The following is a 12,442-nucleotide window of genomic DNA, read 5'->3' on the forward strand; positions in this document are numbered from 1 at the left end:
TTTGACGTACAAACTTCGATCAGCTGTTTGAACGTTTCAAAAAGGAAGCATAAAATGCATATCCCTGTTTCCACCTGAATCAACGTCTCCTATTCATTTACTAATTTAATACATAACTGCCGCTACTGTTCTTTTGTCAGCAGAAAATGTTGCAAGAAAAAAAAAATAATTGGTGCAGATGGCGTTTTCCAAAAGGCTACTAGCACATAAATACTGCGTTTATACACATTGTTTTATAACGTTACATAACATTATCTGTTTCACGTCATCTGATCTTATAAAAAATATCAATTCTTCATGATTTATGTTATCAGTTTTACGAAATATTCAGTAAACATTGAATGTATTGTAAATTACTTCTTTTAAAAAAAAATCAGGTAGATTCGGATTTAAAGTATATTTGACAGTCATATTATTGACACGAATCTTGTATAACAAGAAACATGAATAAGAACACTTTGCTATTTACGTCTATTCATATTTTGTTTTGAATGGAGAAACCGACATTTTTAAGTAAATATTTATTTATACTTATTGACTTGATCTTTCTTTAAGATTGCTCAGTATTAAACCATTTAAATATTACATTACAAATATGTTCAATAAAATCTTCGTTTACAATTTATTGCGCTTTAACGTAACTGCGTGTTATAATTGATAACTGTTTATTAATTTAGTATTTATTAAGTTAGTATCCTGAAAATACGCAAAAAAATACTTTAGGAAAGGTTTACAATGAAACGTGTATTTGACACTTAGGATCCGGTTGGTTTTGTAAGTTTTCATCCATGNTTACACGACAAAGATGGCGGTACTATTATCTCACAATTACCAATATTCGGTAATTAATCAATAATCTTGTAGCTTTAAATTAATAATAATTGTAATATTTACAATGCACAGATATCTGCTAATTATTTATTGGGAAGTTACAGTAAACATCCTTCCTTATAAAATGTTGAATCAGACTAATATACACAGATATCCATCCATCCATTTACCAAGTCCATTCATAAGATAGCTGAATTAAATGTCATTTAATAGATATTTTTATGAATTATTTTCAGTAATAATCTTAATAACGCTATTTTTTAGTCACACTGCATTCATTAGTCCCATTCACAAACTGCTAGCGAATAAGAAAACTGGACAAAAATGAAATATTCCTAAAATAGGAATTGTAAAAATGAAATATTATACTTACAATTTGAGAAGTCATTATTTACGAAAATTTCTTATCTTGTCGAAGATCAAAACTCTGAAGTATCACTTTGTGAAATACTCAAAACATGTCGCGCGAATGACATCCAAAGCACTATATGAATATGAAACGCAGAAACCATCTCGCATATTTGTTTGAAATCATTTTCACCGAAGTAAAAGGCAAAAACATCAGAAATATCGATAAATTTAATATTACATTGTTCTGTATTTGATAGGTCTTGAATACTGCTGTTAATGGACTTCAATGACATACCTAGTGGTAACATAATGACCATCGCAATACGCAAATTGTTTTTTTGACATTTTTCTATCGATGAATGTAGAACTTTTATAAAAACATTAATTGCAGTTATTTTCTTGTGATAAATACATACTCTTGTATATACCCGACCAAATTCCATCATCGTACCGGGCTGATAATCGTCACAAGGATTAACAGGTTCTCTGCAAGTGATGTCCTTGCCAAACAAATATCCCACAGTGCTGTCCAATATTTTGTGTACGAAATTGTTCATCATGAAATTAATTTCCCCATTTGTCTATTTCTTCCTGTGGGTTCTAGAATAAACTTCAAATTTGACAGATTAATATGCTCGAAAAGGTTACATGATTGAATTAAAAGGGTGAACGCACTACATCTACATTGTTTCTATGTTCAAGCCATTGTCTAGGAAACCTATAATACGATCAAACTTTCATCATATTCTCGTCAAATTTAGTTTAAAACGTTTTCAATGTGATATAAAAGGAAACGCTGTCAAATGATTTCGACCGAATCAATGAAATTCATAATCGTATATTATACAAAGTAATAGATTTCAATGAAAAGTAATGTTTAANTAAGCTATTCTTGGTATAATGATAAAATGTCTTGTACATTATTCTGAAATATTAGCGTTGTTTGATTTTAAATGATTTTGAGTATCAAAGGATTGAATAAGAGTATCCATATTGTATAAGTGCTATAGTTTCAAAATATATCGCTTTAATTCGACCACTGTCAAGGCAAATGACTTTAATCAAACGAAAGTATAAAAAATAATGCGGTCACATTTAAAGTTAACATTTATTAAAGGAACATTTCGAAAATCCGAGTAATATAAGAAATAATCAGGTACACGTAATTAAGCCTTGGGCAATGTATCTATGAAGTATGAAAAGTATCAAACACGCGAATTGATCCATTGACTGAATTTTCTAAATTTTACCATCATTTATTTGTAATGCTATTATCCAAAAGGTGGATGGAAAATTAAACGTCAACAAAATATTCTTTTCCTACATAAACCATAATATCATTGCATATTCATTTTTCAGTTTCTGTGCAAAATGTGCTGACTGCAAAAATATTTAAGTATCATATTCGTTGAACAATTTTCCACAAGCAATCGTTCTACGCGGATATATTTTTCAAAATTCAGAACACGGGACAAAATTCAGGAGGGAGTAGTCGACCATGTTGGCGTGTTCAAGTGCCGAACATCACAGCGTCAAAATAATTAAATAATATGCTGGTTTAAACGTGACAAATTGAAAATTGAAAATTGTGTTGTTCTCTAAAAACGATTAATGTTCCATGTGGTTCGTAGTTGCAAGGAAAAAACTGGGAAGGCGAAGAAAAGAAAGCAAGATAAACTCGTCGTTTCGTTTTGTGGAACTTGAAAAATTGGTTCTTTTTAAATTCATTAACGTTATTTTTCGTTCAGCAAAAGAAAGCAAGATAAACTCGTCGTTTCGTTTTGTGGAACTTGAAAAATTGGTTCTTTTTAAATTCATTAACGTTATTTTTCATTCAGCAAAAGTAACGATAAAACAATGATGATGTATGTTAGAATATCTATGAGTAATTATTTGTTGCTATTAATTGTAGAGAAAACGATTAAAAAGCTAACCTAGATTACAATAATTACCGCTTTGAGTTTAAAATTTGTTGTTTCCTTTTCTTACTCTCAATGTAAAAAGTGGAGACATTTAAATCTCGCGCCACGTTTTGACATGGAAAGATGGCTGTCCGCTTTGTCCAGTAGCTTCACCGCCCGTATCGAAGTTACCTTAATTTAAGTTAAGTTAAGTTAAGTTAGTTAATCTTATGCCCAGTCCCCTATATTCCTATATCAAGGGTTGTGCAGTGACGCGTCATTCGAGGTTTTTTCGTTAAATACTTAAGGGAAGTATTTTACGTAAAATCCAAGTAAAATACCTAATACGTTACACGACAAAGATGGCGGTACTATTATCTCACTTTTTCAAAGTGGTCAAAGTATACATACCTTGAATACCTATTTCGAATGAAATCAATTCGTAAGAGTTACTCCGATTTGCGTTTACAATAAACTCGGATATGAAAAGTCTTTCTTATGTTTACGGGTGCTCATTTACATGCTGATTTAATGATTTACAGGTGTCCATTTATTCGAGGAATACGAAGAATGGTGTAGAACGTAAATATATAAGAGGCATGAAATCACGATTTCGTTTCTATGTCCGATAGTTGATGCATCGTAAATTTTCCGACGGTATTTCACTATATATATATTTAGAAACTATTTCTTTTAAGCTAAGATAATATTCTAACTTCGGTTCAGTGAATGGAACAATTGAATCACTAAGAAACTTGTTAACATTTAATAGAACATGTTCTATTATATTCTTTATGAAATTCTGTAAATTATTATTTAACAAAAACTACGTTAGGTGGGTCAGGGACGCTCCACAGTAATACTAAAATAATTTTCATTAATTGTTTTAGTTTATAAATATTTATTTTCTTTAGGAAATCCATTCTGCCCCTCGAGCGATTCGAATTCCGCGCTGCTCCCGACGCTGTTACGCTGCGCGGCCGGAGAGGGCAGTGCGGATCAGGAGCAAGCCATCGATGGAGTTCAGTGTACGCACTGACTGCTAATATAATTAATATCATTAATGTAATTATTTAGTAGTCAGTGCTATAAGGAGGTTAGGTTACACAACACTGAATGCCGCTATATTATGATCATTAAACAGTCCATTCAGCAGAAAATCGCAACATGTTCCCAACTCATCGGTAACCGCTTTTCTCCTCCGAATGCACCCATTGTTGAGCGGTAGTCGGTTATAGGCAGGTAAGGCGGGAAGATGGAAAGCCGTTAAAAGTAAAGAAGAGTACTCGAGTCTATTTATATTTTTTAAATATGTATTACATTCATATTTACATGTACTATAATTAGAAGTTCAACTATATAATTTTCTTATCATGTCATGTAAGCATGAATTATTTAACAGTTTTCAATGTTTAATAATGAATATAACCTCGCAATAACAAAAACTAACCTGTATATACATACTAGTAAATTCTCTTTCTTCTAACGAAAATGAGTCTGAGGCATCACGTAATTCCCTTCTTCTTCTAATAAGGTTATTATTACGTCCTTGAATACGATTGTTGCCAAAAATCAAAACACCCAGGAGGTTTTCCATTCTGAATTTCGGTGTCACAATCCGTGGAAGATGGCGTTCATGACGCTTATTTGTGTCTATTTTTTCTTGTATCAGAGATGTCTCTGCTTGTTGCTTCACCATTTTGCTTAAAAATTTGTGCCAGGACAGTTCATATGAATATCTCGCCATTTTCACCATCAAAAACGTTCCGTAATACCGTGAGCTACTCATTTTTCATATTTTCGTTCAATTTGCTTTACGTAATAGACCCCTTGGATCGTATCTGCGTATTTATTAAAGCGATGTAGACACATGCGATTGAGTGGATCCGAACCCGTTAAATCTCGGATTGAGCAGTTCGATGGAAATGTAGTCAATGTTTACAAAAGTTAAATCACATGTTCACATTATGCTGTGAGATAGTATGAGATTATGAGTACGAAAATGATTTCAGTTAAAAAATGTTGTTCGTACTGCTGAATTTAATCCAATGCTTTATTCTATTTTAAAAATCTTAAATTATTTTATTGCTAATGTCCTGCTAATATTTGATACAATTGATATGTCATGCAGCACAATGACTGGTTCGTACATTTTATTTGTCATTAAAAATCTTACTTAATAGAATATAATCATGCTAATGGTATTGACTGTTTTGTTAATGTTTTAAATAATGAATATTTGTTAGTATTAACATAATTTTTATTCTAGATAAGAAATATTCTCTACATGAGATTGAACAAAAAAGATTATTAGCCTTGCAACGTAAAGAAGAGACAGTAAAAAAACTACATGCTACTGAGGTTGTGAAGCCTTCAAATGGCAATGCAAAAGATAATATACAAACAAAAATAAAAGGAGCTCAATCTCCCTTAGCACAGCATTCTATGGGTCGAAGTAGTCACCAAAAACAAACATTCAGACAAAATAGAAATAATTCAAATATTTTACGGTCCCCTTTAAAATCAAATCGCTTTAACCCTATTGAACCTCGAATATTTTTTGGCCAGCAAAAAGCTGTGACTGGAAAATGCTATATGATCAGTGAAGTGACATTTGCAATCGAAACAGATTCATTTCATCAACCTCTCATTGATATATATAAATCAATACCTAGTAAATCATATGGTAATTTAATTTATTGCAATGTATCTATTATTAGATCAGAGAACAGTTTTTGCATTTTCAAATAAGTTTTCTTTTAAAACGTATCTACGTAGATAATTCGCATAAACTTATGAATTTTAGATTTAATAACTAGAATTTGGAGTTTTCACATAAGTGACTATGAACTTCTTATGGAAAAATTACTACAATTTCGACCAAATGTATGCATTGCTGGTTTACCTAAAATTGTTATGCAGGTAAAATTACAGCTTCCTATACAAATAGAATTCATTGGTGCAGTTATTTATTTCTCATGTAAACATAAAATCAATAGTAGAACTCAAAAATATTGCGGTACACCATGTAGTAATTATTTGTTTTTATTTTAATTTGGTCACGGAAATTGAATGTTTTTATGTTTCTAACTGTACTTATTTTCCAGACATTCATGAACAATTCAAACATAAAATGTGATATGGAAAGAATAGATTTAAGTTCAGTAGATCCAGTATTACTCCAGAAGTTATTTCCATTTCAATTAGAAGGAGTTTGGTAATTAATTTGAAGTGGTTACTTTTTGACTGCAAGTGTGTTTTATACACTTGTTTTTAAATATTGAATAATTATTACAGTTTTGGAATATCTAAGAAAGGTAGGTGTATAATTGCGGATGACATGGGACTAGGAAAAACAATTCAGGCTCTGGGAATCGCTCATTACTATAAGAATGATTGGCCGCTTCTAATCGTTGCTCCTTCGTCAATGAGGTAATCGTGATGCCTACAGCTATGTATAAGAAAAAATTCGTGTCTATATCAGTAGAGGCTATATATTATCAAACCTCTATAAAATTTGTATGAATTTGAAATAGATACCAGTGGTCAGAAGCAATATTCAATTTCCTGCCATCTATTCCAACTCACTATGTTCAACATTTTACAAGTGGTAAAGATTATATCAATAACTCACGAGTAGTTATTGTATCGTATGATTTATTATCACGAGCATTGGATACATTCCTTAAACATGTCTTTGGATTCATTATATTAGTACGTATTAGATTTAACAGTGGAATACCAATATTTGTTTAAAATTAAGGTCAACGATACATTTTGTTTACAACTTTTATACCTTAGGATGAGTCCCATACATTGAAGAGTCTTAAAACAGCACGAACAAAAGCTGTTCAGACAATAGCGACTCATGCTCATCATGTAGTATTGCTCAGTGGAACACCAGCATTATCTAGGCCATTAGAATTATATTCACAACTTAATATAGTTAAACCAGGATTCATGCCGTATGTAATAAAGTTTTATTTAAAGTTTTGTGATGTTCAATAGACATTATTACAATGCTCGTCTCTAGGTATCACGATTATGGTACTCGATACTGTGCAGGAATTAAGCGTTCATTTGGATGGGATTTCTCAGGTTCTTCCAATATGCAAGAATTACAATTGTTTCTGAAAGCTACCTGTTTACTCAGAAGATTGAAAAGTAACGTGTTAAGTCAGTTACCTTCAAAGATCAGGTATAAACTAGTCATTATACACATGGTCATGTTTATAAATTAATCTTTTGAATTATTTTATTTGGTTAATGAGGCAACGAGTCTCTACTCTAAATGTAGGGCTATCAGATTTCATATTTATATTGTTTTTAGTAATATGATTATTGTTGTTGTCATTAGTATAATATTGCATTTACTTTTCAATTTTTTAGGGAAGTTGTTGTCTTGGATCCAGTATTAATAGAGGCTAGTAATAAAGAGCTTCAAAAAATGTCAAAAAATTTGAACATTAAGAATTTGAAAGGGTTTGACAAACAAAATGCTTTCATAGAATATTATAATATCTCCAGTAAAGCAAAAATAAAGGCAGTTTGGTATGTTTTCAGTTTCATTCTAGAATATTGTCCTTGTTTCTGGTATTTTAATTCAACAAATTTATTTCAGTAATTATGTAACTGACTTACTTGAAAGTGGAAAAAAGTTCCTGATTTTTGGTCATCACCATACTCTTCTGGATGCTATTTGTGAAGTTGTAACGTCAAAGAAGATACAGTAATATTGCTCTTTACATTTCATTGCTTCTGTAGAGAGAAATGCTTTATTTGTTTTATAAACTTCGTGTTTACTTATTAGATATATACGAATTGACGGGAAGACAAGTTCGGAGCAACGAAAATTACAAGTTGATAAGTTTCAAGAGTATGATGACTATCGAGTAGCCATTTTATCAATAACTGCTGCTAATGCTGGATTGACATTAACGGCGGCACAACTAGTAGTATTTGCTGAACTTTTTTGGAATCCAGGGGTAAGGATTAAATTGTATACTACAATCTCTTTTATGTTGATAAATTATTTACAAAATACATTTTACATTGAATAGATTTTAAATCAGGCAGAGGACAGAGTTCACAGAATTGGACAAGAAAATAGCGTTGTCATTCAATATTTGGTAGCTCGAAAAACGGTTGATGATCATCTCTGGCCTTTAATTGAGAAAAAACTGACGACACTTAATGAGGCTGGTCTCAATGAAGACCTTTCATTTGGTACAGCTAATGTTACTTTGCAAAAAGTTTCAGAACCCCAGCAACCAAAAATAAATTCCTTTTTTGCAAATACTCAAGGACAAACCAAAATGAATGATTTTGTAGAGCAAAAATCCAGTACAAATATTACAGATAATGATATGCAAGAAGAAAGTAGCAATTCAAATTTACAAGAAAAAGGTTTTGGTCATTTGCTTGAATTAAACGCAGAAGATTTTGATGATATTGACTTAGACAGTATGACATAAGATTTGCTCACTTGTTTTTGAAACTTACAACTATAACAATTAAAATAACATGGAAAACCCAGAACATTGACTGAAAAGATTTGTATCCGAAGTAAATTGTTATGATTAGTATTTTTCCCTTGTTTTATATAAACCATGGAAAAAGATATTGTATTTACTTAATTATTATTTATTGATAATGTTGCACATTTGAGGCAATATTCATATTTGTTACTTGTCATCTTTACGTTTTTGTAAATCAAATAAAAACTACTATAGTTGTACTGTATAATTAGATGCTTATAAATAGTTGATAGAATGTAAGAATGTACATCTAATGAATTTGATAAGAGTAATTTGATATATATATATTTTTGTATGATCTTGCACATAATACAAGATATATTACTTGAATTCATTTCAATGTGATACTGAAATTGTAAAAAGATTTAGTTAAATCAAATGTAAACGTGTTTTATTTCCTATTAAATAAGTGTTGTATTTATGTATAGAATCTGCAATGTTAAATATTGTATCTTAAAAACAGTTCTTTTAATATTTATTATATTGCACATCATATCTAGCATACTGAGATGAGACATGTTAAGGTGAAGTGAAACACCCTTCAAATCAGTCGATTCGAATACAACACTTTTTTTTAAGGGTATTAGACCAAAGTGTTCGAAACTTTGACACATCACTCCTGATCATCTAAGAATTATCCTGACACATTCAAAATTTGGATTTTTCAACAAAATTTTTTAACTCAGTCCAGGCCAGAACCAAAATGGCATCGAGCTATCATATTTCGATCAATATACAATTATCGAAGGCTCTGATATGAGAATCGAAAGAGTCAGGACAATTTTACGACAATTTAGAACACTCTGGTAATCGATAAACTCGCATTGAACGGGATAAAGGCAAAAAAAGTGTTGTATGCGCTTCTTTGCTAAAACGATGGGAATACGAGGTCTCGGAGTGAAAATTTAATTGACCTGGAAATCACAGATGGCGCAGGGGGTCCCACCGCAGTCAATTGGGGCCCAAGAAGGCATGAATCCAGAGGATTTCTGGAGTTTTACATCCTTTTCTTTATAATTATTGTACGAAAACGACAGGTGGAGTATGCCATTTGGTACAATACCCAATATAATTCGACCCAGCTGTTAATATAAAAACGAACGTCGGCAACGTAGGCATTTAGAAAAATCCTCTTTATCGACGTTGATCAAGTTCCTCGACGTGTTTCACTTCACCTTAAGGTCATGCCATTTTGGTTCTGGCCTGGACTGAGTTAAAAAATTTTGTTGAAAAATCCAAATTTTGAATGTGTCAGGATAATTCTTAGATGATCAGGAGTGATGTGTCAAAGTTTCGAACACTTTGGTCTAATACCCTTAAAAAAAAGTGTTGTATTCGAATCGACTGATTTGAAGGGTGTTTCACTTCACCTTAATCTGGTATAAACACATGGCACCGACTTTAATTTGCGCAGCGTCAGTGCGTGTGGACCCGCTATTGGGCCCGTTTCCACAGATCGAGTTAACTAAAGTTTAACTGATTTACACCTGATTTAAACCTGCTGTCAACTAATTAAACTTCAACTAATCAGAGTTCGCCAGAGTTATGGAACCGGGCATAAAGGTCGTAAAAATGCTTTTCTAGGATAAAATTGAACACTATTTTGTTGACTAGAATAGTAATGTAGGAATTAAATAACAAACATGTAATTTTCATAACCGCTGTAAAAGTATACTTTAAATAAGTCTGTTGACATGTTGAAGAAGTAAGTATTTATTGACGTAACCTTTTACATTTCTAAATATTGGCTTGTATTTCAAAGTCTTTAATTTCATATTTATTAATGTAAATTAATTTATAACAGAAGGAGGAAATGTTTGAAACATATATAGCTATGTCCTCAATTGCATTGAGTAAATTAAAGAAAAGAAAGATTATTGAAGTATCGGAGAAACGAAAGAAAAAAATTGAAAGGTTTGATGGGCTTACCGAAGAAGAAGTACAAAAATATACACTCCCCGATATCCTGAAAAAAGATCTAGACATGGTTTTCGTTGGAATTAATCCGAGTCTTACAGCTGCATACCGAGGGCGATATTATGCTGGTCCAGGCAATCATTTTTATAAATTACTATATGAATCGGGATTAACATCAAAATGTTTAAGTTTTGATGAAGATTACAAACTTTTGCAATATCAAATTGGTCTAACGAACATTGTCACAAGAGCCACCCGATCGTCGGCAGATCTTAAGCGCACTGAAATTAAAGCTGGTGCTATAGTCGTAGAAGAGAAGCTCAAATTTTTCAAACCAAAGATAGCAATATTTAATGGAAAGGGGATTTATGAGGTTTTTGCTGACAAGAATAGTAAGTCGGAATTTAATTTTGGACTACAGCCTGAATGTATCGGACACACTGCTGTTTGGGTTGTTCCTTCCAGTAGTGCTCGATGTGCCAATTTTCCAAGAATGAGTGATAAGCTACACTTTTATACAGCTCTCAAGAAATATTTACAGTATTTAAAGGGTGAAGTGAAGGATATTGATGTCAAGGAATTTTATTTTGATGGCAAATGTAAACAACCAATTCCTGGTACATCAAGAATGTGGAGACGTAAAAATATGTCAACTTTTTTGCATGGAGGTAGAGTAGCAAATAAAAAGACTGTTTCTTTGGACACTTCAGAAGAAAGTATTGCTGTTATTAAAAATAATGAATTTGTTGTTAAAGTGTGTTCCATAATGGATTCAAATAAAGATGGAAAGGTTGTAGAAGATGCATGTAAAGATATGGAACTTGTAGATAACAGAATGAATATTTGTCAAAATGGACCTGATAACTTTGAAGTGCAAAATGGTATTGAGAAAAAAAAAGATATTATAAAAAAGCAGAGAAATCACTTAACCAAAGCAAAAGACAGAAAACTATTACCAGTTGTTTTGAAGAATTCATCTTCTGCAGTTCAAAGACAAGACTCTTTAGATTTTGTAAATTTAATAAAATGTCGCCTCTTAGAAAAAAAGGAAAGACAAGAAAATCATGTAAAAGGTAAGAATGATGATGATGACTCTTCCGAAGAATCAAGCAGTGGGCACAAATCAAAGTTCTTCGATTTGATATCTAATTCATAGGAAAACATAATGAAAGAAGATAGTTATGAGAGTTAGATGATAAGATATGTAATAATATATAATGATACATGGACTACTTCATTGCATGTTTATTTTATTTTATATTAAATTCATACATTCTATTTGAAATAAATCTTACAGAAATACTACTTATATATTATTAATTTGTTCCTCAACATAAGGTAACTAATAAATCAACTACAAATATTTATGATACATTAGTTGCTTGCATATATTTCAAGATCTACGATCTCAGAATTTTAAAAAATAAAGCAACTGTATGCCTATACCCAATATTGCGAATAATTAATATGATAAAATTTCTGGTAAAAAATATATGTGGAGTTCTTTTCTATTGTAAATTCTTGTTCGATTTAATTGGTTTTTATTGTAAATGACCTCACAAAGATGGAATTAGATTTTGTATTTAAGTGAATGTATATATAACTAAATATTCTTATTCACAAATTATGATGTATTGAATTACGATTCATCAACATAAATAAACAATGAATTTACAGTATTATAAACATTATTTGTAAATGAGTGCTGTTTTCTGATTCGCATAACTAATTTGTATTTAAGTAAATTCGTAACTAATTGGTCAGGTACAATAGTTATGTAGGATACTATTAATTCAGTCTTTTGAAAGGAGTTGAAGTATTGTTCGCGATGTAGAACATTCAACAAATTTTGTGTAAGTAGAAAATTATACATTTACTGTTATATACTTAAATATCTATATCCAT

The 12,442-nt window shown here is 31.2% G+C and overlaps 2 protein-coding genes across 2 annotated transcripts; both read left to right on the top strand.

Moving 5' to 3' along the window:
- The first annotated feature begins 4,773 nt into the window (after positions 1-4,773).
- On the top strand, positions 4,774-8,999 carry LOC105702611 (SWI/SNF-related matrix-associated actin-dependent regulator of chromatin subfamily A-like protein 1). Its single transcript, XM_012430301.2, has 12 exons — positions 4,774-5,225; positions 5,353-5,769; positions 5,890-6,005; positions 6,191-6,300; positions 6,381-6,515; positions 6,620-6,797; positions 6,885-7,048; positions 7,117-7,281; positions 7,473-7,634; positions 7,705-7,812; positions 7,894-8,068; positions 8,144-8,999. The coding sequence occupies exons 1-12, from the start codon at positions 5,132-5,134 to the stop codon at positions 8,555-8,557; spliced, it is 2,238 nt and encodes a 745-aa protein (XP_012285724.1). The 5' UTR covers positions 4,774-5,131; the 3' UTR covers positions 8,558-8,999.
- A 1,062-nt stretch (positions 9,000-10,061) lies between these two features.
- On the top strand, positions 10,062-11,842 carry LOC105702610 (G/T mismatch-specific thymine DNA glycosylase). Its single transcript, XM_012430300.2, has 2 exons — positions 10,062-10,325; positions 10,425-11,842. The coding sequence occupies exon 2, from the start codon at positions 10,434-10,436 to the stop codon at positions 11,691-11,693; it is 1,260 nt and encodes a 419-aa protein (XP_012285723.1). The 5' UTR covers positions 10,062-10,325; positions 10,425-10,433; the 3' UTR covers positions 11,694-11,842.
- The last annotated feature ends 600 nt before the right edge of the window (positions 11,843-12,442 follow it).

This window comes from Orussus abietinus, unplaced genomic scaffold, assembly GCF_000612105.2.
Source record: "Orussus abietinus isolate OABI.00-Male unplaced genomic scaffold, Oabi_2.0 scaffold826, whole genome shotgun sequence".
Lineage (NCBI taxonomy): Eukaryota > Metazoa > Arthropoda > Insecta > Hymenoptera > Orussidae > Orussus > Orussus abietinus.

Bases quoted from the DNA above. Each gene is read 5' to 3' on its own strand.
- LOC105702611 (XM_012430301.2), top strand. From the start codon at position 5,132: ATGCTTTATTCTATTTTAAAAATCTTAAATTATTTTATTGCTAATGTC. The intron at 6,516-6,619 runs GTAATCGTGATG...AATTTGAAATAG, and splicing joins GTTGCTCCTTCGTCAATGAG to ATACCAGTGGTCAGAAGCAA. The intron at 7,282-7,472 runs GTATAAACTAGT...TCAATTTTTTAG, and splicing joins CAGTTACCTTCAAAGATCAG to GGAAGTTGTTGTCTTGGATC.
- LOC105702610 (XM_012430300.2), top strand. From the start codon at position 10,434: ATGTTTGAAACATATATAGCTATGTCCTCAATTGCATTGAGTAAATTA.